This window comes from Manihot esculenta, chromosome 14, assembly GCF_001659605.2.
Source record: "Manihot esculenta cultivar AM560-2 chromosome 14, M.esculenta_v8, whole genome shotgun sequence".
NCBI lineage: Eukaryota > Viridiplantae > Streptophyta > Magnoliopsida > Malpighiales > Euphorbiaceae > Manihot > Manihot esculenta.
Genome location: NC_035174.2, coordinates 1,073,467 through 1,100,965, shown reverse-complemented (window position 1 = coordinate 1,100,965; position 27,499 = coordinate 1,073,467). Strand labels below are relative to the sequence as shown.

The 27,499-nt window shown below is 37.9% G+C and overlaps 4 protein-coding genes across 5 annotated transcripts; all 4 read right to left on the bottom strand.

Annotated features, from left to right (window-relative positions):
- Nucleotides 1-860: 860 nt before the first annotated feature.
- On the bottom strand, nucleotides 861-3,630 carry LOC110631315 (G-type lectin S-receptor-like serine/threonine-protein kinase LECRK3). The gene has a single exon (XM_021779086.2). The coding sequence runs from the start codon at nucleotides 3,537-3,539 to the stop codon at nucleotides 1,038-1,040; it is 2,502 nt and encodes an 833-aa protein (XP_021634778.1). The 5' UTR covers nucleotides 3,540-3,630; the 3' UTR covers nucleotides 861-1,037.
- Nucleotides 3,631-4,446: 816 nt separating this feature from the next.
- LOC110631294 (G-type lectin S-receptor-like serine/threonine-protein kinase RLK1) lies at nucleotides 4,447-10,708 on the bottom strand. The gene has a single exon (XM_021779065.2). The coding sequence runs from the start codon at nucleotides 7,018-7,020 to the stop codon at nucleotides 4,639-4,641; it is 2,382 nt and encodes a 793-aa protein (XP_021634757.1). The 5' UTR covers nucleotides 7,021-10,708; the 3' UTR covers nucleotides 4,447-4,638.
- A 131-nt stretch (nucleotides 10,709-10,839) lies between these two features.
- On the bottom strand, nucleotides 10,840-16,288 carry LOC110631295 (octanoyltransferase LIP2, mitochondrial). 2 transcript variants are annotated; one of them, XM_043950470.1, is made up of 3 exons: nucleotides 15,161-16,288; nucleotides 12,035-14,906; nucleotides 10,840-11,700 (listed from the first exon to the last, which is right to left on the bottom strand). In XM_043950470.1, the coding sequence occupies exon 3, from the start codon at nucleotides 11,694-11,696 to the stop codon at nucleotides 10,983-10,985; it is 714 nt and encodes a 237-aa protein (XP_043806405.1). In that variant the 5' UTR covers nucleotides 11,697-11,700; nucleotides 12,035-14,906; nucleotides 15,161-16,288; the 3' UTR covers nucleotides 10,840-10,982. The 2 variants fall into 2 exon arrangements, with proteins under 2 accessions (XP_043806405.1, XP_021634758.1); XM_021779066.2 differs by lacking the exon at nucleotides 12,035-14,906 and having other exon boundaries at nucleotides 15,161-16,286.
- Nucleotides 16,289-17,872: 1,584 nt separating this feature from the next.
- LOC110599952 (protein adenylyltransferase SelO) lies at nucleotides 17,873-22,517 on the bottom strand. Its single transcript, XM_021736597.2, has 8 exons — nucleotides 22,085-22,517; nucleotides 21,658-21,767; nucleotides 21,379-21,435; nucleotides 20,924-21,223; nucleotides 20,260-20,507; nucleotides 19,576-19,882; nucleotides 19,226-19,499; nucleotides 17,873-18,287 (listed from the first exon to the last, which is right to left on the bottom strand). Exons 1-8 carry the CDS (start codon nucleotides 22,481-22,483, stop codon nucleotides 18,033-18,035), a joined length of 1,950 nt encoding a protein of 649 aa, XP_021592289.1. The 5' UTR covers nucleotides 22,484-22,517; the 3' UTR covers nucleotides 17,873-18,032.
- Between the last annotated feature and the right edge of the window lie 4,982 nt (nucleotides 22,518-27,499).

Genomic DNA, 27,499 nt, shown 5'->3' with positions numbered 1-27,499 from the left:
AAAAGGTATAAATATTAAGTATTATACTGAAACCAATATAATATTATATTACTATTAATTTTAGTAGATTTAATCAAAATTCACTCGTGACTATAATAAATTTTTTCGTAAAAAAGTGCATGGTTTAATTATAATCGAATAACTAAATTGAAATAATAAAAATTTAATTATTTTAATAGGAATAAAATTTATTCAATTTAATTATTGATTAATAATTTTTAAAAATTTTAATTATTTTTTTTTTATTATAAAGATAAATATCTCGTAATAAAGGAATGAGGAGATTTGGAATTGATAACTCAATTCATTTTTTATCTTTAAAGATGAAGGTAGACGCTATCCGTGATTAGCGAATAAACTATTTTCTTCATACGGCGAATGGCTCAATCACTGCATCATTTTTTCAACGAGTCCGCGAGCAAGGTCAAGCAAAACACAGGCATGCAGCCATATATGAGTCCACAACCGAAATTGGAAAATGTTGAGGAAGTGAGTCCCACGTCTAGAATTATAATTGGAGAGGAAACTGAGCTTACTAGGTCAATTGTGGAATTCACTTCACCCCTCCTATTTGTAAAAGTTTATTTGAATTTTTTTATTATAAAATAAATCATGCCAAAATATAATGTGTAAAAATTAAAAAAAATATATTATTTAATTATTATAATTTAGTGTACTTAATAAATTGATTCTATAGTTAATATCTTTTAAATCATTAACCATTTAATCATTCTCATTAGTTACAAGTTCTAAATAGTTATAATTTTCAAATCATGAAAATTGAATAGTTGTGATTTTAAAATTGCAGAAATTAAATAGTTTTATTTTGAAGATACAAGACTAATTAGAGTAAGGGCATCTTAATCATTTCATATTTTTAGTAATATGTCAGATGAACACCGACAATTAAAGAGTTTACAATTACTTGATGAAATGAATTTCTGGGCTTCCAATCAGAAAAATTATATCATGCTATGCATTTGATAGATCATTAAACTACTTGTTGGGTATATAAAACTAATGATCATCTGTGAATATCACAAAAAGGATCCAACTGAACTAATAAAAGATGATGGATCTGGAGGAACAGAAACTTCCACAGCTCCTTCAAGCATTTGCGTGACTTTCTTCATAGTAGGTCTTAGTGATGGATCCTCCTGAATGCACCAGATTGCAATCATCACAAACTTCTCCACTCTCTTGATATCTTGCATTGCCTCCTCATCGTTCTGTATCAGCAGCTCCACTTCCCCTTCCTTGTAGCAATCACAGGACCAATCTGCCAGTATCATCTGATTTTCATCCTCTACCTCTGGTTCAAAATTTTTCCTGCAGCTGATAAGCTCTAGCAGCAGAATTCCAAAACTGTACACATCAACCTTGACGGTAACAGGCAGGTTCTTGAACCATTCCGGGGCTACATAACCTTTGGTTCCCCTAATTGCAGTGGAAGTTCTAGTCTGCTCTGCCTTCAAAAGCTTGGCCAGTCCAAAATCAGAAATTCTTGCAGTAAATGAGTCATCAAGAAGAATGTTTTGAGGTTTGATATCGCAGTGTATGATCTGAGTGCTGCATTCTTCATGCAGGTAGAAGAGTCCTCTTGCAATCCCAAATGCAATTTTCATTCTTTTGTACCAACTGGGTCTTGAATTTCCAAATAGGAAATTTGCTAAATTGCCATTGCTTACGAATTCATATACCAGAAGTCGATGTTCTCCTTCATTGCATAATCCTATTAGTTGCACTAGATTCTTATGATTTGTTCTGCCGATTGCCCTCACTTCTGTTTCAAATTCCTTCTTATTTTCTCTCATCATAGTGTCCAGATTCTTAACTGCAACAACAGTTCCATTGTCAAACGCTAGAAGTCCTTTATAAACTGTTGCAAAACCACCCCTACCAATTTCTTCCTTGAATTTGTCTGTGGCCTTTTCTAATTCACTATAAGTGAAACTTTGCAGATTTATCCCTTGCATAGTTGTCTCTGACTGTATCTTCTTTGTTTTCCCATAACCAAAGCAGAACACAGCCAAGAAAGCTCCTAGAAGTTGCAGAAAGTTAAGAGACACTGAACTACTAAATAACAGTGAGACAATGATGAGTAAAGCTGAGCGGTGGCCGTTTCTCGATGAATCAGGCTGAAAACTTGAGTTATCTCTCCTTACTTTTATAAGCGCTTTCCCTCCAACGCTGGAATCGGCCCTGCCATTTGATAAAGGAATTCTCTTCTTCCAACATTCCCCATTTCTGAAAATGGCGACAGCGCAAAAACAATCACTCAAGCAAGCCTTCCTGCACCAATCCTCACTTACCATCATAAAGTGTTCATAATCAGACGTTGGCCAGTCTGTATTCTCCTTTGCTTCCAAATAAAAAAGATCCTCTGCTTGTGATGCCTCTTCACAATTCTGTGAAACAAAGTCCTGTTTGCATCCCTTCATGACATCATCTTGATCCAAAAATGTATAACCTGGTGGACATTTGCAATTTGATCTGTGATCATCTCCAAGAATGCAATAGCTGTTCAATCCACAAGCTCCACTGCCTGTATTTTCTGTAAGTTGCAAGCAGATGTTTGGCGGTGAGAATGACACAGGAGACCACTTCATAGGCCACACGGAGTCATGAAGACTCGGCTGTTTCGGGTACACATAATGCCTGAAAACTCCATCCAATTCAAGAATGGCTCTATGATAGAAGTCTTGAGTTGAAGGTACATTTTGGGAGAACATCACAAGTATGCTTTTGTTTTTCGCTTCAAGGTAAATTTCACCAGACTGGTTGAAGATCATCCGAAAGCCACTGCCATCTGTATTCGATGACCAATAGACAGAATCAGCATAATCAAGTGGAAAAGCTGTGGTACAGAGTTTGAGATTGCCATCAGAGTGTAATTCAAGTACAAATCTTCCAGTCGAGTAATCCTTGCTTGAGTAACGAGCAATGAGTTTGCTGCCTTGGCTTAAACTTTGTGTGGGCAATAGAGTGTCAGTTGGATAGCTAAAGCTCTCCCACAAATTGTTTGAATCATAGTTTGCAAGAACCAAGTTTCCATTGTCGAGCATGGCTGCAAAATGGGGTCTGCGGCCGGCAGTATCAGCCTCCCATATGAATTTGCTAGTTCGGTCATTAAGCACTAATCGGCCGTCTCCAGTAAGCGTAACTTTGGAGCCTCTCTTCACTGGATTATTCCTGTTGGCAGACCAAATAATGGTCTTTTCAGGTATCATGTCGAACCAGATGGCTAGTAAGAAGCAACCATTTTCAATTTTCTGAAAACCGAATGCAAATTCACCAGATGGCGATGGCCAGGATGTGTCGTCATTCATTGCAGTGAGAGATGAGCCTAAGGAAATATTTTGGTAGGTCTGCACAGTGGCTGAAAAGGGCTGTGCCAGCAGGAGGGGAAACAAAAAGCAGATGAAAAATGGTGGCAGAAAAGCCATGACACTAACTAAAATTTTCTCGGAAACCAAACGGTATCCAACAATTATAGAAGTAGGGTACGCAATCGGTGGAACCCGCGAAACACTTGGCATGTTTTTCCATCACTTTGATGGGCTCCGGTCTAGCTAGGATGCAGGAGACTTTCATATGAGCTGAAAAAATTGAATTTGTTGTTTTGTCAAATTTTCTCCACTACTGACCTTTTGAAATGAAATGTGCAATTTTAATTTAATTTTATTAGAATTACTTTAGTTTCAATAATTGCAATAAATTTTAAAAGTAGAGAATTTTTCTAATTTAAACAATTAATGAATATATATTCTTATTTATAAAGAAATAAATATAATTTAAATATTGATGTGATTTTTCTTGTTTTTGGGTGGGAGCGTGAGCGTCGTGTTTGGTTGGGTTGGCGTGAGTGAGACGTTTGAAAAGGAAAATGAAGTTGTGGAAATTCATCTCAGAAGTGAAGGAAGACTGACTTAGACCAGCTAAATCAATAACACCACAAGGAGGGAGGATTGAGAAGGAAAGAGCAAATAAAACGAGTGGAATTTATTTAACTGAATTTTACACATTAATATTCTTAATAAATTCATGTCGACTTCCAGTTATTTAAATTGAGTACTGAATCCAGTTTATATTAATAATTCATTAAATAAAAGTAAAAAATTAATATTATTCTATTTTTAAAAAATTGAATTTAAGTATTTTGTAAAGTTTAAATTTGTAAAATATAAGTTAGACTATGTTTGCTACACCCTAATGTAATATGATGGAATCAAAAGTTCAAATTAAAGTATTACTTAATTATAATGAATGAATTTTAATATCCATAATGATTTTGAACTAGAACAAAGAGTTTGATTTTATAAAATAAATAGATATTTTAAAAATAAGGAAGAATTAAGTAATAAAAAATTTTCAAATGGGATAATCAAAACATTTGAATCTGAGAATTAAATTACAACTGTTTAATCTCAATCCACTGTCCTAATTGAAAGATCAAATAAAATTTAGAATTCCGCCAGATGGTTTATGGCTCTTGGCCTGCATGCTTAATCTTAACCTGAATGTAAGTATTGGGTGTAATTTTACTAAATTCTTATTTGCACCCGCACAAAATACAGCACAAGGATTACACTCTAAAATAAAATGACATGAAGTTGCAAAAAGCCATAGCAGAAGGTTTCAATAATCAGCACTAAACCAATGAGGATTTGGGGGAACAGGAACTTCAACAACTCCTTCAACCATCTGCAACACCTTCTTCATGCTTGGTCTAAGAGATGGATCCTCTTGCACACACCAAATGGCAATCTTCACAAGCCTCTCTAGTTTTTCTAGGTCATTCATGGCATCAGCATCATCTTCAACCAAGATATGAACTGTTCCTTCCCTATAGCAATCATAAGCCAAATCAATCAGAATTGCCTCCTCCCCATCAGTTTCAACATAAACATGTCTTCGACAATACACAATTTCCAGCAACATGACACCATAGCTATACACATCAACTTTCACAGTGATGGGTGTTCTCTTAAACCATTCTGGCGCAATGTATCCTCTTGTTCCTCTAATCACCGTCGAAGTTTGGCTCTGATCCATCCTCAAAAGTTTTGCCAATCCAAAGTCTGATATTCGAGGATTACCATTATCATCAATTAGTATATTCTGAGGCTTTATATCACAATGAATGATAGGGGTGTTGCCGCATTCTTCATGCAGGTACAGAAGTCCACTTGCAATCCCTGTGGCCATTTCAGTTCTTCGGCTCCAACTAGGCTTTGATTTCTCGAAGATCATTTGTGCTAAGGTGCCATTGCTCAAATATTCATACACCAGCAATCGGTGATGTCCCTCGTCACAAAATCCTATCAATCGTACCAAATTCTTGTGCTGTGTCCGCCCAATAACATGTACTTCAGTGTTGAATTCTCTCTCACCATCTTGAACCATGTTGTCCAGTTCTTTGACAGCAATTGCACTAACGGATCCTATTTGCATAACTCCCTTGTAAACAACACCAAATGCCCCTCTTCCTAGTTCTTGCTTGAAATCATTCGTAGCTCTTGCAAGCTCTTTGTATGTAAAACAATGCACACTTGTTTCCACAGAGATTCGTCCCTGGCCATTTTCTCTGCGTTTCTTCAGGTAGAAGAAATACCTGAGACAAAGCACCAAGTTGATAAACATAGAGCTACCCAAGAGAACACACACTGTGATGACTACTACAATCCTCCAGCTTTTCCTCTTTCCTGTAAGAGAATAGTCTTTCTTAATTTTGACAAAAGCCTTCCCTTCAATACTTCTATCGAATCTTCCATTCGAGAGGGGTAGCTTCTTCTTCCAGCAGCTACTGCCCCTAAAAATTGCAACTGCACACAGACAATCATGCAAACAAGAATTTCTGCATTCCTCCTCCCTGTAAGGCCTGAGCAGCTCATAATCAGAAGAAGGCCAATCGGTGTTGTTAAGCACAACAAAATCAACCGAATCTTCCATGGGACCAAGCCAATCTTCTTCACAGCCTACTTCATAATCTGGTTTGCAGCTTCCATACTCGTCTTCCAGATTAAGCAAAGAAAACCCTTCTGGGCAGGCACAGGCTGGCCTCCTCCTTTCATCAAGGCTACATATACTGTTGTATCCGCAAGCTCCACTCCCCAAAGTTCCATTAATTACAGTGCAAATATTTTCCGGTTCAGCCCAAATAACGGTCCAATTTGCACTTCCCATGGATCTTTTTGGATAAGAATACTGAGCGAAAACACCATCAAAATTGAGAGTTGCTCTCCGGTAAAAGTCTGCAGCCGATTGAGTCGCTGTTGTAAGAAGTATAGCATCACCATTCCTTTTCAATATGTACAAAGCGCCTGAATCGCTAAAACCAAATGCATAACCAGAATTTGAAGAATTTCTCGTATCAGATGTTCTGCTAACGTAGTATGCATCATAAGCATATTGGGTCTCCAAATTTATGGGATTAAGCAGAAGATTTCCGTCTTCTTGCAAACGCAACTGGAACCTTCCCTGTGAGAAGTTTGTCTCTGTTAGTCTAGAAATGAGAACTCCACCAATCTCAATTTGTTGAGTAGGTAATATTGTGTCCGTAGGATGGTCAAAGCTCTGCCATAACTCATCAGAACTAGCATTTTGAAGCACAAAGTTGCCAGTATCTCTCATAACACCTTGGGAAACTAGGCCATCAGTGATATTAGAGCTCCAAATTTGTTCACCTAGAGGATTTCTAAGGACAAGTCCGTGATCAGCAGTCAACTCTACCTTTGATCCAGTTGGAGCAGGATTATCTCCATTTGCATACCAAACAACGGTTTTCTCAGGAATATTCTCACACCAGATGGAGAGTAGAAAGAAATCCTTGTTTTCAAGCTGTTTAAACCCAAATGCAAAATCCCCAGAAGGAGAAAGCCATTGGGAGGCCCCAACAACTGCAGTAAGTGCTGAACCCACAGGAAAATTTCCAACAGTTTGAGCAACCGATGAAAAAAGCAACAGAATTGTTGCTATTAGGACACGACAACATATGGGAACAGTCATTTGCAGAACCATTTAGATTCACAGAGTCGAAGGAAAAGTAAGCAGGAGAAGATATTTGCGAAAAAATGGGGGAGGAGGAGTTGGGTTGTAATTAATTAGTATCCTTATCTAGAGTAGCTTATAGACAATTCACTGATTCAGAGGACCTGACTATCATTTGTCAGAAAAAATTACTTAAAACCAAAAAATGAGAAGTAATCTTCATCTTCCAAGTCTCTTTCAAAAGACTAGAAAGATAGTAGGAAAACTGCAATGGTCCCATTTTTCCACTCAATAATTGTCCTTGATGGAGTAAATGCAAACAGCTATAATTAAATTTCCAAAAGGACTCCTGTTGTTTACAGTTGTGTTTCATCTGCAGCCTTGAACAATTTTGTAAAAGAAGCATCATTTTTCATGTCTCACATTGGTGGAATATGCTAGCGTAAATCCTAAACTCATTAATCCCAATTAACACTTACCCTCCCTTTGGAATGAGAATTCAATTCAAATGAATAGATTCAAGTTGTTAAAACTCAAGTGTACTCTTAATTTTGAAAATACAATTGTGTTCAACCGTTCATCAAGGGTAAGAAGTCATGGTTAACATTTCTGGTTATGCCACATGAGGTCAAATTCTCAAGGATCATTTTGAAAATGGCAGTTGATTAGATTTGGGTGCAAAGGCACACACATGGTGATAAATTAGTCCAGTTTAATCTGAGGAGATGATAAAATCAGTATTTGTCTATCAGGGTCAGAAGTTAAGAGCATGTCAATAGTTCAATTTGTTTGTGAGAGGGCAGGAAATGGGGAGAAATGAAAAAGAGGGAAAGGAACAAGTGAACCACAAGTTTGTTTCTAACCATGCAAGCCCACATCTTAGTTCACTTCGTTTACCTCCCATTTTCCCTCTCCCAAACAGAGCCTTCATAAAAGCAGTCAAGATGTCATGCTCTATAAATTAAATAGAAAATACCTGAAATAGGAGAAAATGAAATTGGTGAGTAAGATGATGCACTTGAGAACATGGACACTCTAAAGAGGCAAAAAAATCTTGAAGATTTAACATATGCAGCCCTCTATCTGTTTTGTTGCCAAAATAATTTAAAGCATACATCACTGCCTTGCTCTTCAATGAGGTCATATGAAAAAAATAATAAAGTACAAGAGGGAATTTCCGTTTTCTGAAAAAACTAATCAGAGAAAGAAAATTAGTTCCAAGGCAGAAAGAAGAAGGGTGTAATAATCAGTCTACAGTTATAGCCTTGGAATTACTGACAAGTGACAAGAAACTGATGAATTTTTTAGAATAACTGATTATATCTCTAACATAATCTTTACAGGGTTCCCATACATACAGCTTCAATGTCCTCCCTAACTTACTATGAAGACAGAGACTTGGAGGAAAACTAGGAGCGGTAAATTACAGATCCATAACATGCAAAGGTAAAAACAAAAACAACAAATAAGAGCTGCATAGGATGAAATTGTTCTACCTATAAGGAAGAAAAAAAAAGAACTGCAAAAATTTGGAAAGAGAATGAGTTTCTCTTTCTTTTTGTGATCTCTACAGAAATACTATTGATGTTGCTTGTTCTGGGTAGGGTTTGAAAGGCTTGGTGGTGCCTTCCTCAAACTTGTCTCCAAAGCCTTCTGGGGATCTTTAATAGCTCCATTTAAATTGGCTTCATTTGATGAAGATAAGGAGACAGACACTAGCAGTCTCCTTGGTTGATTTCTGCTATCTGAGTGGATCTCTCTCTCATGGTGGAGAGATAGTAGAGAAGACATGAGAATATGAATAAGAATCAAGGCAAAAAGAACAACCAAAGTTCTAGTGGTTCTCATGTTGTTCTGATGGAAAGAAGAAGAAACCAGTAATATTTTGGAGGCAGGACATATGATGATATCTTATCAAGGAAGGTGGCAGCGCATGTTATTTAGATATAGTTTGCACTCAAGTCTACTCAAGGAGTAACATATAGAAGCTACTTAACATTCCCAATAGACTTTGTTAGGACACTACAGACAAATAACCCAGAGCTTTACAGTAACCAAACTTAATTTACTGTTAAAAGGGGTAGATCTGAGAACAATCCAACAGAATCAGCAATAATTGGAAAAGGGTATCCCTAAACACAGATTATGGAAAGGAATTCAGGCAGAGGAAAGTAAAAAATTTCACAGCAGGTCAAAATGAATTCAGTTATAATGCATGCTTAAAATGATAGAAATTTATTACTTGATTGATGTCTGTCCCTGTAACAAGTTTTCCTTATGACATATTCTATGGAGATTTATTCCTTAATTTTATCAATATTTTAGTGATTGTCCTTTTATTCTTTAATAGGTTGGAACTTGGAAGCAACTGATCATGTGATACTGAATTGAGTATTATATTTCTCTGACTTCTGTACAGTCCCTCCAAATATTAAACTTAATTTCTCATGTGATAAGTCACATGAGATCATATCAGTCATTCATTTTCTGTCCATTGTTTAATAAATCGCCAAATGGTTAGGGTAACGAATACAGCTAAAGTTAGCTCAGCAAACCTGCCTTTCACAGCATAAATCAGCCAATATTCTTCTAGGGAAAAGCCTTGCTTCTCTTCCACTTCTTATCATGTAGGACTTTGCATCATTTTGATTCGGGTTCCATCAAAATTTTCCCCAAAGATGATCCGTATTCCTGACTCTTACAAAGCTTAAGTTGATGAATAAACCAAGTGTGAATGCTATTGGCCTCATGCCTAAAACAGCATGCCCTCTAAATTTAGCTGGCTCGTCAGCCTTTTAACAAATCTCTCTTTGGATTCATAAATATATTTTAATTGAAATTCCCCTCGTCGCCACTTGTTTTCCTCAGTATCAGAGAGGAAGTTAATCAGGAACAGGGATTTAAAACATGAAGACATAGTAAGAGAATTATCCACCTGCATGTTCAAGCACCATTAGCAATCTTTGAAGCATTATAGAAAAAGATATTCCATCAGCAATGCTTGAAGTATTATAGAAAATTACTTTTTCTTTTTGCTTTCCAATTTAGCAAGCCTTCACTCATTAAACCATGTGATTCAGCATCACTGCTTAGTCAGTTCACATTATTCAGGTTATTGGAAGTACTTTATTCGTGCAAATTTCAATCTCATTGCCTCAAGCAGAAGAGAGCTTATCATAGGAGCTAAAGAAGAAGATTATCTTGCAAGATCTGATCAAGGAGTTGTGTTTGAATGGGGTTATGCTGGTCTCTCACCTTAGATACCAAAGTGCATGTGGACTGAAGATTCTGGGAAGAAACAAGTTTTCTGTAACAAGACCAAGATTGAAGATGAAGTACTGCCTTTTTAGACTCGCTGAACAATTGATAAGTGTGAGAACCAGCGCAGAAATGGAAGAATCATGGGATGCACAACTTGGATTATTTGAGAAAACAATGGGAAGATTTAGCTCATTTAAGGCGCTGATAGTAGATCTACCAATATTACTAAAAGGTTAGTAAAATGAGAAACCAAAATTATTAGAAGGTTGTTGCCCCCAATGTGGCCTGGGATAACGAAGTACTCTCTTTCCATTGGAGTTCCAATTGCCTTCACCCTTTTACTATTTACAACGGTAACTGTAATACAAGTATATAACAACCTAAATGGATGTAAAAACTTTCAATTGATGATCCTATATTTCCCACCAATCGCCAAAAAATACATTAACAATTCTTAAATCCCCTATGGAAATCAAATAATTATATTTAGTGTTTCAAAATCGAACAGTATTCAGTTTTTGATGCCATTTTCCTACACACGTGTGATACATCCACACAGATTTCTCAAACAGATTCAACTTTCAAACATAGAAAATTATCAACAACTTCCATTGATTTTCCTCCAAGGAATAAATCAATTATACAGGGCAAATGCTACATGGTTTTTCTATGAGGAGATAATAACTATCTCATCTGGTTCTCATCATATGACAACATTAAAGCATTCGCAATCACATATCTTTCACTTTCCTATCACCTGACAATACTGAATTACTTTCCTTCCAAATAAGACTACTAAAACCAAATAGTCGAGCAAAACAAGAAATCAACTGCTCGTGAATTACTTCATCAGAAGGAAGCAGAGTACCTGTCTCCCTTCTCAAAGATGTAACTTCTTTATCCACAATCCCACAAGGTACAATATGCTTAAAATAATTTAGATCAGGATCAATATTAAATGCCAATCCATGAGAGGTGATTCCAGATGATATACGAATTCCAATTGCACCAATCTTTCTGTCTGCAACCCAAACACCGGTTTCACCCTTTTGTCCAGCACAAGCTTTGACGCCATATAGCGACGCCAATTCAATCATAGTCGATTCAAGTTTCTCCACATAACTCCGAGCACCAAGTCCAATCTCACGAAGAGAAATAATGGGGTATAAAATGGCCTGACGGGGGCCATGATATGTAATATCACCTCCTCTTTGTGTATACTGAAGTTCAGCTCCTAGCTTCTGGAGATCAGATAAGGGGATCAATAGATTATGATCAGTCCTCCTTTTGCCAAGGGTGTATGTAGGCGGATGTTGCAGGGACAAGAGAGTATCAGGAATTTTATGAGCTTTTCTATCAGAGGCCAGCTTTTCCTGCAGTTTCAGTGCCTCCAAGTAGTTGACTGTTCCAAGTTTCCAAACCTGAAGAGTTCGTGAAGATCTCATTTCCCTGCAAACCGTGAAATATAAATAATACCTTTCTTGATTTCATTATCACATGACACTGTTTCAAATTAATGAGAGATCACATGGGAACCATATTCTAATGTGGACAAAAGTATATATGATTCGCCTATTTAAGATTTATAGATCTCAAAGTAAGAGCGAGCAAAAACAACCCCACAAATGTAAATATCCAAACCCAAAAATCCATGAAGGCATTTCATCAAACAATTGGTGGGTAAACCCTTTGAACAAGAGATGACTCTAGAGCACCAAGGAATGAGATCAATTGAACTGTATCACATTGAAATTTGTAGAAAGAGATGCGAGAAAAAACTTACTTTATAAAAGACTTGGAACTCAGTTGAACTCAACAGCGAGCAAAGGAACAAAACAAGGATGTTAAGATGCTTCAGCACCGTAACCGGGAACCATTTTGGCTCTTCTATTACTTAGTTTTATGTAGTTATTATTATTATTTTAATTTTAATTAAAATAAAGCAAGGCCATTTAAAGAAAAATGCCTATTATTTTTTAAAAATTTGATTCACTTAATTCAAAAGAAAAAGCCTATTGAATAATCATACTAACAATGGTCCAACGGAAAAACGACTATTGAACTTTAAAGCCTTTAAGAATATTTTAATTTTATCATTATTACCCTTTAAATTTAATTAAATTGGAGTAAGAAGATTCAAAGCAAAATGCCTATTAACTCCTAAAATATTTTTAAAAAAATTAAATTAAATTAGAGTTATAAGATCCAAAAGAAAATTTATGATAGCTGGTAAACTTTCGATACAAGTTTTCCTCTGTGGTCCCTTTGTGATTCGATACTCTCTCCTTTTTCTCTTTTTTAAACCTAACTTCTTCTTTCCTCTCCTCCATGAAAGACGATCTGCGTCAATTAACTATTGATGAAAAAGAAGAAGAAGTTGTTGCCCCTATTAAGAGTTCCACACATATTCCGATCGTCACTTATATTTCTACATAGTAAGAATATGCAGACCTTTTTGGCAGATTTATGGCATCCTTTAGAGGGTTATCTATTATAAAATTAGAGGTAAAAAGATATCTGTTTCAGCTTTTTAATAATGTTGATTTTGAAAATATAATAAATGGGAGCTCTTGGTTATACAATCGATTCCTGCTTGTTTAGAAGAAGATACAAGGTAACGAAAATCCTCTCCATATCCCTCTAACTCATTCTGATTTTTGGATTCTGATTAAAGACCTCTCTTCTGGGTATCATAACGAGAAGTTGGCCACTATAAAGAGTATGATATGAAAAATGCTTCAGTTATGTCGCCGGACCCTATGAGAATTAAAGTTTGTTTGGACATTCGACAACTTTTGAAACGGCGGAAAAAGTTTGTTAGAGATGATGGTACTGTGTTTACTATGAAGTTTGAATACGAAAAACTTACTATCTTTTGCTATTTATGTGGGAAACTGGATCACGTGGAGACTTTCTGTAACTTGCAGCTGAGATTGAAGAAAGAAGATATCAAGTTTGGTTGGGGTGATTTCCTCAGAGCACCTGTTCATCGAAACTAGAGACTGACAAGCCTATAGCTGCGTGATTCCGGCAATTCTGCTCCGCCGGAATTTGTAGCAGAATTGGCATCAACTAGCAATTTTTAAAACACTAATTTGGCAGCACATAATAGGCAATTCTCCTTATTTGGCAAAAGACAACCCATTGTAAATAAGGAGATCGATGACCATATTATGGACATGGACAATAATTCTATGGGCCAAGGCAGTTCTAATAAGCTTGATGAGGAGATCGCAGCCCGAATAAATGATGATGCTAAAAAAAGTCAAGAAACACTAAACATAACGTTGGTTCAGGTTTTCCTTCCTCTCAACAGGATGCCCTTACAACACTCCTGTGAATGTTAATTTGATAGACAACAGTGAAACGGCTCATCCCATTAAAGGTCGGGATAGTCGAAAGCAATGATCGTCCTCTATTGGAACTGCCGAGGACTCGGCAATCTCGGACAGTTAATGCATTGAAGGATTTAGTTACTAGTTATAAGCCGAACATTTTATTTTTTATGGAAACAAAAACTCTTAATTCTCGTATGGAATTTTTTTCATAATTTTTTACATTTTGATGGTTACTTCTCAGTCAATAGACAAGAATTGGGAGGAGGTCTTTCGTTAATGTGGAAGAATATGTGTCTATTTTTGGCTTTTCTTGTGGTTGACTTTTTTTCAAATTTTATTGATTCAATTGTTTCGGAAGGTAATGTTCAATATAGGTTTACGGGTTATTATGGGTTTCCGGAATCGCAACGACATCGGTCTTGAAATCTTATTCGAGATTTATCTCGTAGAAGCTCTCTTCTGTGACTTTGTTCGGAGACTTTAATGATTTATGCTCGAGAGATGAGAAAGGAGGAGTATCTTTGCCAAATTATCTTATGCAGGAGTTTCATTTTGAATGATTGTAAATCTTTGTGAGACTCTAGAACTCATATTTCTGTTAGATGGGTTCGTTGTAATGCTACTCTAGCTGCTCTAGTACTTTGGCTATAAAATCTATTAGGCATAATTTGGTTAGAGAATCTATTAGACATAATTATCTCTCTGTTTGGGATGATATCTCTTTGTTTGATGAAATTTATTAATACAATCGGTAGTTTTGCTTTTAAAAGAAAAAAAATTCAAAAGAAAATGCATAATGAATCCATTAACTTCTTCTAAAAATATTTTAATCTTATTATTATTATAAATTTACAATTTAATTAAATTGGTATAAGAAGATTCAAAGGAAAGCTCCTATTGAATCTCTTAACCCTTTTAAAAATATTTTAATCTTATTATTATTTTTTAAAACAAAACTCTTATTAGGCATCGAAAATTCGGGATCTAACAGTGAATCTTTCGTTTCCAATTTTTAACAACACTCAAAGGCCTGCACAATCAACTCTTCCTTCCCTCGTACAACATCATATTAGTATATTTCAGAACAAACCCCAAAAGGCAATTTCTAAATTGCAAAGTTTATGTTCGGCACCAATATCCACGAATCAATGAGCTAAAACTTCAAATGAAACTCACATGCTTAATAAACATGAGCACAAAGCTAGTCTCAACCATTTCACTCTACTGTCGGCTAATAAGCATGTAAAAGTGAACTCAAAACTTCGTGCCAAAGACCATAACACAGAAGACAGGATCAAAGGAACACCCGTCTTACTCCTTCAACAAACAGCGACAATAAACTAAATCAATACAGAGTGCAACCAAAATGATGATTTTTCTTTCAAAAAAAATAATTTAAAAATGCATCAAATCAGGTACCCAGATAACAGATAGAAGTTCGTACCCCAAACATACCCATCCATTGTCAACATTTCTCAGAATTAGGGACCATTCATTGAAGAAGAAAAGCAGGGAAAAACAAAAGAAATAGAATAAAATAAAAGACTAATGAAATGAAAATTAAGGTATACCCAAATCCTTGAGTGACGATTGAACAACAATGAGTCTCTGCCCCAGTCGTGTAGCTACTGTCCAGAAGCCAGCGGATGCTCGGAGGATGACTCTGCTTCAGCTGGTGAAGGGCTCGATTGGTCTGAACATTTCCGATTCTGTGGGCATCGTTGCTGCCATGGTGAGTCGTCGAAAGCTGGGTCTGGTCTCTGAAATCGATGGTGGAGCAGAAGAAGGCAATGAAGCTTTGTGGGAGGGAAAGAACAGAGACTGCTGAAGATGGATACGATGGATCTGAATTTCAAAATTTAAGTTTTCATAGTAAACTTGTGTACAGAAATGTTGGTGAGGATGGAGGTCTGCTAGTTGAAGGAGTTGAAATTGTTGTGCTCCGTGAGCTCCGTTTAGTGGATAATGGTGCGAGAGTTTGGGGAAGATCGATAGAATGGCGTTGGGGCTATCGTGAAAGGGAGTGATGTGGTGTCGTGAGTCTGGTTTGGAGAGGCATAATGGGTATTTCAATGGGAAAGAAGGCTGTGGTGGCGTTTCTGTGGAGGTCGAGAGAAGAGATGGGATTTGAAATTGAGGTTGAGGGAGACGAATTTGCCGAAGGAAATGTTGTGGTTATGGTGGAGAGCAGATGATCAAGGGATGGGTGACAGGAAATGGTGATTTTGGGTTTGTGGTGAGTTGGGGAAATGGAGGCGTGGGTATCGGTGGTAACTGATGGGGAAGTAGAAGAGGGCGTCGAGTGAAATCGGAATGGAAACTAGTTTTTCAGGAAGAAAGCTGGAAACAGTGAGGCTGGAAATGGATCAGTTTGTGTCGTTTTGTGCAGAAGGGAACACTATTCCCTTCATTGTACAATTTCAGATTGATCCCTCATTTTCAACACTATTCCCTTCATTTTATAATTTCAGAGTGATCAAAGGACTAGCGGAGTGAAAAGAAGGAAGAAATAGAAAAAGGATCGAGACAGGACTGTCTTATCATAGTCTTGAAGCCCTCATGCCCTATTTGTTAGGTATAGGAAGTCAGAAATCCTATCCATCTTATCTTGCCAAAAACCATTTCACGAGTAAGAAAGCAGTCTAGGGCCAAGGAGAGAGAGAATCGGACAAGGAAAGACTATTTTCGGCATTCCGCATGAACAATAAACTAAGAGGTACATAACTACATACAGGGTCTCAAAACCGGTCAAAAAATAAAGGGAAAATTACTTTGTAGTCCCTCAGGTTTAACGTAATTAACACTTCTGTCCCTCTATTTTGGCGACCCAACACTTAAGTCCCTCACTTTCTCTTCCGTCCAATTTCGCAGTCCTTCCGTTCAAAATAGCCGTTTGGGACACGTGAATTGACAAAATTAACCCTCTTCTTCTTCTTCTTCTTCTTCTTCTTCTTCTTCTTCTTCTTCTTCTTTCTTCTTCTTCTTCTTCTTCTTCTTCCTCCTACCCAGCAACTTTTTCTTCTTCTTCTTCTTCCTCCTACCCAGCAAATCTTTCTTCTTCTTCTTCTTCTTCTTCTTCTTCTTCTTTCTTCTTCTTCTTCTTCTTCTTCTTCCTCCTACCCAGCAACTTTTTCTTCTTCTTCTTCTTCTTCTTCTTCTTCTTCTTCTTCTTCTTCTTCTTCTTCTTCCTACCCAGCAACTTCTTCTTCTTCTTCTTCTTCTTCTTCTTCTTCTTCTTCTTCTTCTTCTTCTTCTTCTTCTTCCTCCTACCCAGCAACTTTTTCTTCTTCTTCTTCTTCCTCCTACCCAGCAAATCTTTCTTCTTCTTCTTCTTCTTCTTCTTCTTCTTCTTCTTCTTCTTCTTCTTCTTCTTCTTCCTTCTTCTTCTTCTTCTTCCTCCTACCCAGCAACTTTTTCTTCTTCTTCTTCTTCCTCCTACCCAGCAAATCTTTCTTCTTCTTCTTCTTCTTCCTACCCAGCAACTTTTTCTTCTTCTTCTTCTTCTTCTTCTTCTTCTTCTTCTTCAACGGGAGAAAGCATGAAAGAGAAAAAAAAAAAGGAATTTCACATTAAGAGAAGGGTATTTTTGGAAAAAATTATCACCTCTCACTTTTGACTCTTTGACCAAACGGTTTAAATGAACGGAAGGACTACGAAATTGGACGGAAGAGAAAGTGAGGGACTTAAGTGTTGGGTCGCCAAAATAGAGGGACGGAAGTGTTAATTACGTTAAACCTGAGGGACTAAAAAATAATTTTCCCAAAAATAAAAGATTGAGATCGATTTAACACATTTTATTTTTATTTCTTTTTAATTCAACAACTCAAAATTATTTTTACTGATATTACTTTAATAAATTTTAATCTAATGATAAAAATAAATGTTACTAGGAATCAATCAATCAATCAATCAATCAATCAATCACTCTTCTAAATCAGTACGGGTGAATTTTTCGTAAACTACTAACCAACTAAACCAGCACACCTGATTTCAAAAAACTCACATTCTCCACCTAGAAGGTCATATTTTTATACGCAGCCATAGCCATCATTCAATTCCGGACATAAAACTAAATCAAACTCAAAAGAGGGAGACCAATTTTGATTAACTTAAAACTATGTATAGACTACAATAAAACCTATATAATTCCAATTCATTTATAAAAGAAAATTAACTGCTAAAAATCTTAATCACATTCACATCCAAAATCTAAATAATCGGTGAACCAAACCAGCAAGCAAAACAAATAAATAATAAGGATAATTAACAACACAACAAAAAAATAAATAATAAATACAATTTTTATGCCTATAAACCGTTCTAACAACGAAAAGAAACGCGCATTCTACATTTTATCCTCCGGACTCTCAAAGAAAACTTGATTCAACTATGTTATATACAAGCTACAAATATAGTTTGCAATTTTTAATGCAAGCAAGCAACTCATGAAGAACAAGAAAGCATGCAGACCCCTGGCCGATAAGCCCAAGCTGGTGGCAGGCGAGCATATTTTTCCATCCCTGGTTGTTCATCATACGGCCGCTCCATTAGTTTAAGCAACCTCCTCACTTCCCCAAAATCACCTAGTTCAGCTGAATCAATGGCTGTCTGACATAAATAGTTCCGAAGCACATATTTAGGATTTACGGAATCCATTTGAATCTTCCTCTGCTCATCTGAAATACCACTAGCAGCCAGCTGCACAGGCAGAAGGGATTGTGTAAGAAATTTTGAATTAAAAACTATGCAAAATAAGAAACACCTCCTTAAATCGTTTAGGCAAGGGAAAATACGGGACACATCAAAAAATCGAGCATAATTTGATAAACATGTCTAGGATGCATATTGCCGACTTGGAAAAAATTGCATCTATTGATTACAGAAACTTCTGGTGATCATATAGAATGCGAAGAATGTAATTGACTTATCCAAAACTTATGTATTTGGATTTTGACCAACAACTATTTCTCAGCTATTTGTCAAACAAGAATTACATGATAATTGCATATCAGACATCACAAACTATCCTTCCCAGGATAGCACCTTCTCCTTTAGTATATACATCATGTGCAGCAAGGGCGGATCCAAAAAATGTTAACCAGCAGAGGCGATATGTAACTTCTTTTAGTTTAGGGGTGGGAAATGTTATTAGTGGGACTGAACCTAAAAAATATATATATACCATAATGAATAATTTGACCTAATCTAGTCGTAATTTTATTTATTTATCAAGTTAAATAGCATTCTAATTAAAATTAAAATTAAAATAATAAAATTTGTATTTAACCTAAGTACAATAAATAAGCAACTTAAAAGATTAAATGAACTATGGGGTAAAAATTGATAAATTTAGTGAACTACATAGTCAAAATTGATAAATTTAGTGAGGGAAATATTAGAATAATTTGATTATATTTATATGCAGAGGATTTCCATGGGGCAAGTGGCCCCTTTGCCCCCATAATGAATCCGATCATGTGTGCAAGGTCAAAACTGGAAGAAAAAAATTATTTATTCATTTATTTTTCTTGGCGCAGAGAGAGAGATGATGATCAAGGAAAAGAATTAGGGGATTAAATGCAAGATAGATCATGCAATGCATATCAGAGATGCAAGATAACTGTATCAAATTGTACCTCATGCACATAGGACTGCACCCAATTGATCCATGCCTCTTTGCGCTCCTTGCCAATATCTAGCAGAACGGCCTTCAGAGGAACCAACAACTCATCTTGAGGAGTGTTTGGATCTGCTTTGATATTAGACAGTAACCGGAAGAAATTCGTGTAATCAACTTTATCTACAGCCATATTATTGAGAAGTTTACTGATCAACTGTTTATTGTATTTTGGTAGACCAAGTTTTCTAGTCATTATAGCTTGATACTCATCCATGAACTTGGTTCCATATCTGTAGAAAAATAAAGAGATATCTTACTGATTGAAATTTAGGAATTCACTAGACTGGATAAAAACTTTACGAATACCTTTCCATTGCATAGTTTGCCTCCTTATCATCAATCAACTGGGCAGCTGTTAGGGAAGCTGTGAATTGTGCAATATTCCACAAGCCAATGTCAGGCTGATTTGCAAAACAGTATCTCCTACCTGGAAGATCTGTGGTATTTGGAGTGTAACTAGGATCAAAAGCATCCAAAAATCCAAAGGGACCATAATCAATGGTGAGACCCAAAATGCTCATGTTGTCAGTGTTCAGCACGCCATGAGTAAAACCAACCCCTTGCCAGCTTGCAACCAGAGAAGCAGTTCGTTCAGCAATTTCCACTGCCCAAGCTGAAATATTCCATGAAATAAAACAGGAAGGGCACAAGATAATTAATAGCCCCAACAAATTACAGAAAAATGGATAAAAAGAGATGGACTAGGAAAGAAAACAGTAACCAACATAACTGACAAGTGAAAATATAACATATCCCAGAGTTACATTAGCAGCAGGTGAAGGTCATGCTTATAGGTGGCAAAACACACAAGGACAGGAAAAGGAAGCATGAGTCCCCATAAAGCACCATCGTTCTTTCAATATAAGGAGAATAATTTAATCAAATCCAGGAAGATGATCTGATGCAAACTGCCCAACCAGCTCTCATCCAGTCTAGGTGGTGTATTGCTAAGATATAATTTTGTTATACTTTTCAGAAGGTGAAATTTACCAGCATACTTATTCGAGGTTAGATCCACAACCGAATGATCTTCATCGCCAGTACTAAAAGATAAGCTCTCACTTTTGCTCATGTTCTCAATGTGAGAGAAATGATTTTTGATTGCATAATCTGCTAAAGCACGAACAATGTCCAAGTCTTCTTTTCCTCTTGAAGCATGTATCTGGTAGGAACCAAAACGAAGAAAAGATTGTGCAACTCTGCAAACAATTGCACCAGGTTCTTCCTTTGGATTGCCACTGAATAAGCAAACATAACTTGTAGTCAGCATTCACTGAAAAGCATCTTAAACTTGTCATCTAAAACCATATAGATCAAATTATTATTTCTATAAAAGAGAGACTTATCAGCTGTTCTAGTCTCCATCACTACCTATTATTGTAGCCCCCTCAAGTCAAGTTCAAAACATATGTAAATGGACTGTTTCTGTAAAGAAAATGATGATACTTATACTCAAAATTAGAATAGCTTGCAGTTCTTGGATCAAAGGAGTAAATTATTTTGAAATCCAACAAAAACTCAGATCTCCCATGCATAAAAAAAATTCTTCCAAAATCAAACAATGTCAAACAGAGCATCTAATGGTAGTACAAAGAGAACATGTATGCATTGAAGTGCAATAAATACTTATCGTATTGGGATACTGCTAACATACTCATAAAACATGTCTCTGGTAACATATTTCCCTGTTGTCACAAGACAAAGTGCCCGAGTTGTTGGGATGCCCAGATGGTGAATTGCTTCACTGCAAAGAAATTCTCGAATGCTACTACGCAGAACTGCAAGGCCATCTGCAAACCGGCTGTATGGAGTCTTCCCAGCACCTTTAAGCTGCAGCTCCCACCTTTCAGACTTCGAATTTATAATCTCCCCTAGTGTTATAGCCCGTCCATCACCCAGCTGACCAGCCCACATGCCAAATTGATGTCCCCCATAGCACTGAGCATAAGGCAACCTGCATGAGGGAAGTCAATAGAGGATGAAAGGATTAATTATGAGAAAAATAAATAACCAGAACAGTAAACAAACGGACATGAATAATCTTGTTATGGCTGTTATTCCAGTTCGAAATAATAAAAATTGAACTAAGAGTACCAAGCAAACACTTACGCTCCAACCAATGGAGATGCACCAGAAAATAAAAGGGGGAAATCTGGTCTATCAAACCTGCAATCCCAGCACAAAAGTCAGCTGTTAGTTGCATTGATATAATACACATATAGGAAATATAGAACAGAATAAATAATAACAAACTCATAAGGATGTGACATTGATAAAGGGTTAGGTCATCTTCCCAATAGAAGTCTCCGGTTGAACCTATATCTATATTTTAGAAACTTGTGAATGCAATTGAACTCCCAACAAGCAGGAATACAGGAGGCAACTCACTCTTTAGGATCCAAATCAAGCAATTCAGACACCGATTCTGACCACGCAACAAGATGAGGATTCTCTACTTCAGCTGATGGGGAAACTTTTGTGTAACAAGCATGCAATACCTGGAAAAGCAAAACATGGAAGTTCGATCCTTTATTGCACGCCAGCTTACAAAATAATTAGAAGCAAACTTTAAAGAATCATCACCGCAAACCCTAAAAGCCAGAAAAAAATGATATTGTTTCATTTCACTGATTATATTCATCATGTGCGGATAGAAATCGCAAGTTTAAACATTTCAAAATTCAATGTGTAAATCGCAGGAGTAGTATTAAAAAACGATTAAAAATCCCATAATTAGTGTGCACTTATCCTACATATCCAAATAACTAAAATTGAGAAAGACAACGATCAAAGAAACGAATCAAGAAACCAATACCTGACGAGGAATGGTATCGGTTCTCGAATCACCAGGCAATTCTCTAACAAATGAATGGTCCCAGTTAAGATCTGCAAGCGTCAATTTACCCTTGCTAGTACTATTTTTGTCATGAAGACCGCCATCGGCGCCCAAATTCTGATTCTTGAAATCATCCGAAAGGGAGTCGATAGAGACGGTGGGTTCCGGCGAGGAAGAGTCCATGGAAACGCTGCGGCTAGAAGGGGGATTAGTAACGTGGCATGCGAGGGAGGGTTGCTGGGAGAGAGGATGAAGTTGAGAACAGAGAAACGAGGAAGGGTATAAACTGAATTTGGAAGCACGGAGAGAGGATATAAGAGGAGGGCGAAGCGAGCGAGAGAGTAGAGATTTTTGGGAGAAATGAGAAAGGAGAGACATGGTTTGGCTTTTGAGACTTGAGTAGTAATATAAGAAAAAGGGCTTAAGGACGGTGGGTTTTGTTTAGAAGTAACGTTTTCTTAGATGTGAAAATAGCCACTCGAAACGTTGACGGCTCGGTATATACGGTCACAATAACACGGCCAGCTAAAAGCTGAAAGTGAAATCGGTAGCCATGAGTTAGTCCAGTAGCTACTAGGGTTAAGTGTCTGCTGGTTCAGACCAAAAAACAAAAATAGATTACATATTTAATGTAATTAAGATATTCATATTTCTATCGATCTAATTATAAATTATTTTATTTATAATTCCATTAGTTAATGGATCACTAAAAAAAATTTAAACGTTTTAAATATTTAAAATATAAAAAATTTTATATTATATAAACAATTATTTTATTTTCAAATTTTATAGTAATTGATGAGTAATTTTATACTTTTAAAATTAAATTTTTAAATTTCTTTATATTTAGTATATTTGAAATTATTATTTTTTTCATCTATTATAAATGATAAATATTTTCCTCTTCCTGGTCCATGATAGATCTGGTTTTCTTCTGGGTCCTTTCTTGTTGGGCTCCCTGATGGGTCTCTCCATGTTCTACCTGGTGAAAGGATCTGTAAAATAAGAAAGAATGGTCAGGGGCCTACCGGGGGTGCCCCGGCAGAGGCCCTCCGACGCTCAAGTCAGATTTTATGGCTCAGAGTAGTATATTTAGGCAAGGGTTACAGAAAGAATAAAAATAGTGTCCAGGAAGGAGAAAGCAGAAGAAGAGAGCCCCCCCTGCGTGGCCTCTACCGTGATATATATACCTGTCTCTCTGCCACAATGCTAGCTGTCTTCTGTCGCCTAGCTCTGTATGTACGGATGTGTCAGGCGCCTGCTCCATGCGTAACGGCCATTAATTCTCCTCTGATACGTATGATTCTCCTCTGATACGCATGCGGAAGGACCTACTAGCGGGGCATCTTGGTCATTTTCCCCTTTCCGGGCTGGGTTGAATGGTAGGGCTGAAGTTCAGCCTGGTGAGGGCCTGATTACTGGGCCGAGAGGTTTGGGCCGGTTTGATTGAGGAGTCTAGGCGGAGTCCGGCCCTGTGACTGAGCGGGCTGGACCTGGCTCTCGAGGGAAATATTGAAGCCTTCGGATCATGGACTGTTTTCATGGGTCTGGCCTTTATACCGGGGTGAAGAAATCCAGCGATCATCAATTGCCCCTTTATCTCCTCAGCAGTTATTCCATGACTGGTGAGGGGATAAATCTTTAAACTCTATTCATGACCGTGTGGTATGAGAACTGCTCCTGTCGAAAGTATCCCTTTCTTGCCTTTTTATTATTTTTGCCTGAGCGTTGGACTCTTGTGTATGTTTTTTGCCCCTGAGTATTTATGGGCTGTCTTCTTTCGAGCGTTTTGCGGGCTCTTTGTTGCTTGGACCTTTCTCTAGGTCAGCTGAGTTGGTTTAGTGTGAGCGGTCAATTCTCGAGGTCGTTGCCTCTCATGATTGCCCCTGATTCTCTGTTTGGCTTTGTATTTTGGTATGTAGTTTGCTTAGGAATCGCCTTGCCTTAATTCGGTCTGTCTTATCGGGTTTACCAGTACTGCGCTCGTTTTCTTGAGATCGGCATGATGCTTTGGTACTTTTGGCTGTTGTGTGAGATTAAAGTCTCTCTACCTGATGACTTGAGCTCCTTTGGGAGGTCGGAGTTTAGCTTTTTCATTTATGGTCCCGTGCCCCAATCTTTTATGTGAGATCAGAACTATGTTCTTTATGAGTTGTTTTTGCTTGTAGCACCGGATGATCTTGGGGATTCTGGCTGTTTTTGCTCCGGGAGATCTTTGAGATCTTTGCCGGTCTTCTACCTCAGTGAGGTCTTCTGCCTTAGTGAGGTCTTCTGCCTCATTGAGGTCTTCTGCCTCATTGAGGTCTTCTGCCTCATTGAGGTCTTCTGCCTCATTGAGGTCTTCTACCTCATTGAGGTCTTCTACCTCAGTGAGGTCTTCTGCCTCATTGAGGTCTTCTTTGTGAGGTCTTCTTTTGTCAGGACCTCATTGAGGTCTTCTTTTGTCAGGACCTCATTGAGGTCTTCTTTTGCCAGGACCTCACCAAGGTCTTCTTTTGCTAGGACCTTCTTGAGGTCTTCTTTTATCAGGACCTCCTTGAGGTCTTCTTTTGTCAGGACCTTATTGAGGTCTTTTTTTGTCAGGACCTCATTGAGGTCTTCTTTTGCCAGGACCTCACCAAGGTCTTCTTTTGCTAGGACCTTCTTGAGGTCTTCTTTTATCAGGACCTCCTTGAGGTCTTCTTTTGCCAGGAGATCTTGGGGATCCTGGTCTTTGTTGCTCCGGGGTGACCTCGGGGCCCCGCCGGCTGTTTTTGCTCCAGGAGATCTTACGGGATCCTGGCCGTTTTTGTTCCAGGGTGACCTCGGGGCCCTGCCGGCTGTTTTTTGTTTTGTTTTCCCGGGAGTTCTAGGGGATCCCGGTCTTGTTTGGTTACCCGGGAGTTCTTAGGGGATCCCGGAGTCTTCTTTGTATTTCCGGGATGACCTCGGGGCCTCGCCGGCTGTTTTTGCTTCAGGAGATCTTACGGGATCCTGGCCATTTTTGTACCGGGGTGACCTCGGGGCCCCGCCGGCTGTTTGTGCTCTAGGAGATCTTACGGGATCCTGACCATTTTTGTATTTCCGGGATGACCTCGGGGCCTCGCCGGCTGTTTGTGCTCCAGGAGATCTTACGGGATCTTGGCCATTTTTGTATTTTCGGGATGACCTCGGGGCCTCGCCGGCTGTTTTTGCTTTAGGAGATCTTACGGGATCCTGGCCATTTTTGTTCCGGGGTGACCTCGGGGCCCCGCCGGCTGTTTGTGCTTTGTTTTCCCGGGAGTTCTTAGGGGATCCCGGTCTTGTTTGGTTACCCGGGAGTTCTTAGGGGATCCCGGAGTCTTCTTTGTAATTCAGGCTCTATGGCCTTACTGTCGCTTCGTCATCTCAGCTGATTTTGTGCCTAACTGAGGTCTTGTTCATTTTTCTGAATTTGTCTGCAAAATAAGAGCTTGCACGAAGCATATATAACGAGAATGCTCGTTGTTAATTCAATAATATTCATCAATAAATAACATGGCGCTCATGCCACTTAGTTTCATTTTTCAGATGCATGCAAGTATTAACTCATGCAATTTCAGAGATGCAATGAACGATATTTTTGCATGTGTAAATTTCTTCAGGATTTTTCAATTTTCACTTTGATAAAATATTGTGTCGAAATATGTAAAATATTGTAAAATGATTAAGTATTATTTACACTTTATAGTTCTAAAATTAATAATAACGGCAAAACCATAAAGTGAAAGTAAAGTAGAAGATTCTTGATTTTAAAGTATATCTGGTTGTGACGATGATTAGTAATTAATATTTTGCAGGAGGAGTAGATTGTGGGTAAGCTAATTTTAGAAAATCATTTACGATGGCATTGTTGTAATATTCATAAAGGATTTGGGTACCTACCCCCTGGTGATCAAGAGTCACGTCGACCGCTTTTGCATGGATTGTGTGGGCGCGTCACTTTACTCCGATCCCACCAAACTCAATCTTGAAAAATTGACAATTTTGGTATTTGGCCGACCTGCTGTAGTCCGAGCCCCCAACTCGTGTTCTTCTGCAGTTTTCCATCGACCTTTATCTCAAGTTCTTCCACCGACCTATTTTTCATCGTTTGTTGTGCGGTCCGGCCTCGTCTATTTGCTGTTCAGGGCTGTCTAATTTATCCAATTTGCTTGATTTTTCCTCGCGAGTCTGCTTTCTCTCTCCTCCTTTTTTGTTATCTTGAGCTCAAATCCCTGAAATAGCTATCGAGAACATGGAAAACAACAGTAATAGAATTGTTATTTGTTTTAATCTTACCCAGCAGATAGGCGAAGCCAGGAGCTTTCTATGATTTCACCCAAAAGCTTGTTCAATGAAAGTTCTTTCTATAATGTGAGTCCAAAACCGAAATATGATGCCCACTTGGCAAATGAACGAGGTGGCAGTTACTGATATAAGTACATGCTTGCAAGGTGTCAAATCCAAATCAATAATTAGAGGTTCCCTGCGAAAGCTTAAAACTTATAATTAAACGAGCAAAAGCGCATTGAATGGAAAAGAACCAAACCCAGAAATATTTCTTTGCAGAACACTGATTCCAGAAGCCGAAACCCAGGAAGAAAGGTAACGCTTCAAACACGGATCCGACCTCCATCACAGATCTAAGCTCGAGCACGGATCCGACCTCAACGAGTAATTTAATGCTTTCGTCGTCGGATTTTCCGAGCTCCTTGAGCAGAGGATACTGGTCCAGATCGAAGAAATTCTGCAGTACCTCTGGTGATACTAAACCAAGATCAAGTCCTTCCTGAACGTCCTGGGGTAGGACATCTCACCTCCCACCAGCTGCACTCATTATTCGAGCAATTTCAGCACGATCGAAACAATTTCTGCTGCAAGGTTTGGCGGCAGAGTACCACAAAAAATCAGCAATAGGGACTTCTCCCTTTCTTCGAATCAATTGCCTTTCCAGACCGAGTAATATAACTATTTGGTTCTTCTTTTGCATCTTTTTAGAAATTCTTGCAGGTAGCCTAGTACCTCTCGACCCATACAAAACATGGCTCGCTCCTGTTACCACTACAAGCATACCAGTGGCTCCTCCACCCAACATTGCTTGCAAAATAATTTGGGACATAGTGTACTCCTCAACCACCCTTGATTGCGCAGACAAATATGAGCTTGGCCCAAAAGGAACAGATTGATTTGGAGAATTCACATCAATTGACCTTTAGATCGGACTGTCCTTATAACCTTGAGTGGAGTACCACAAACAACAATTCTAACTCCATTGTCACGACAGTAACTCCATAGTGATTCATATTCTTGCCATCTCTGAGGCGGCCAATGTGACGAAGGGAATGCCTCCATGGCTAAAGAAATGGATTTCCTGCTTTCAACGCACAATTTCCTCAAATTCTTAACAATTTCGAG

What these genes read in the sequence shown, in the direction of transcription:
- LOC110631315 (XM_021779086.2), bottom strand. Translation starts at nt 3,539, where the DNA reads ATGCCAAGTGTTTCGCGGGTTCCACCGATTGCGTACCCTACTTCTATA.
- LOC110631294 (XM_021779065.2), bottom strand. Translation starts at nt 7,020, where the DNA reads ATGGTTCTGCAAATGACTGTTCCCATATGTTGTCGTGTCCTAATAGCA.
- LOC110631295 (XM_043950470.1), bottom strand. Translation starts at nt 11,696, where the DNA reads ATGAGATCTTCACGAACTCTTCAGGTTTGGAAACTTGGAACAGTCAAC.
- LOC110599952 (XM_021736597.2), bottom strand. Translation starts at nt 22,483, where the DNA reads ATGTCTCTCCTTTCTCATTTCTCCCAAAAATCTCTACTCTCTCGCTCG. An exon ending in CTTGATTTGGATCCTAAAGA is followed by an intron (nt 21,436 to 21,657) that starts GTGAGTTGCCTC and finishes CTGGGATTGCAG; the next exon opens with GTTTGATAGACCAGATTTCC. An exon ending in GCATCTCCATTGGTTGGAGC is followed by an intron (nt 21,224 to 21,378) that starts GTAAGTGTTTGC and finishes TCCCTCATGCAG; the next exon opens with GTTGCCTTATGCTCAGTGCT.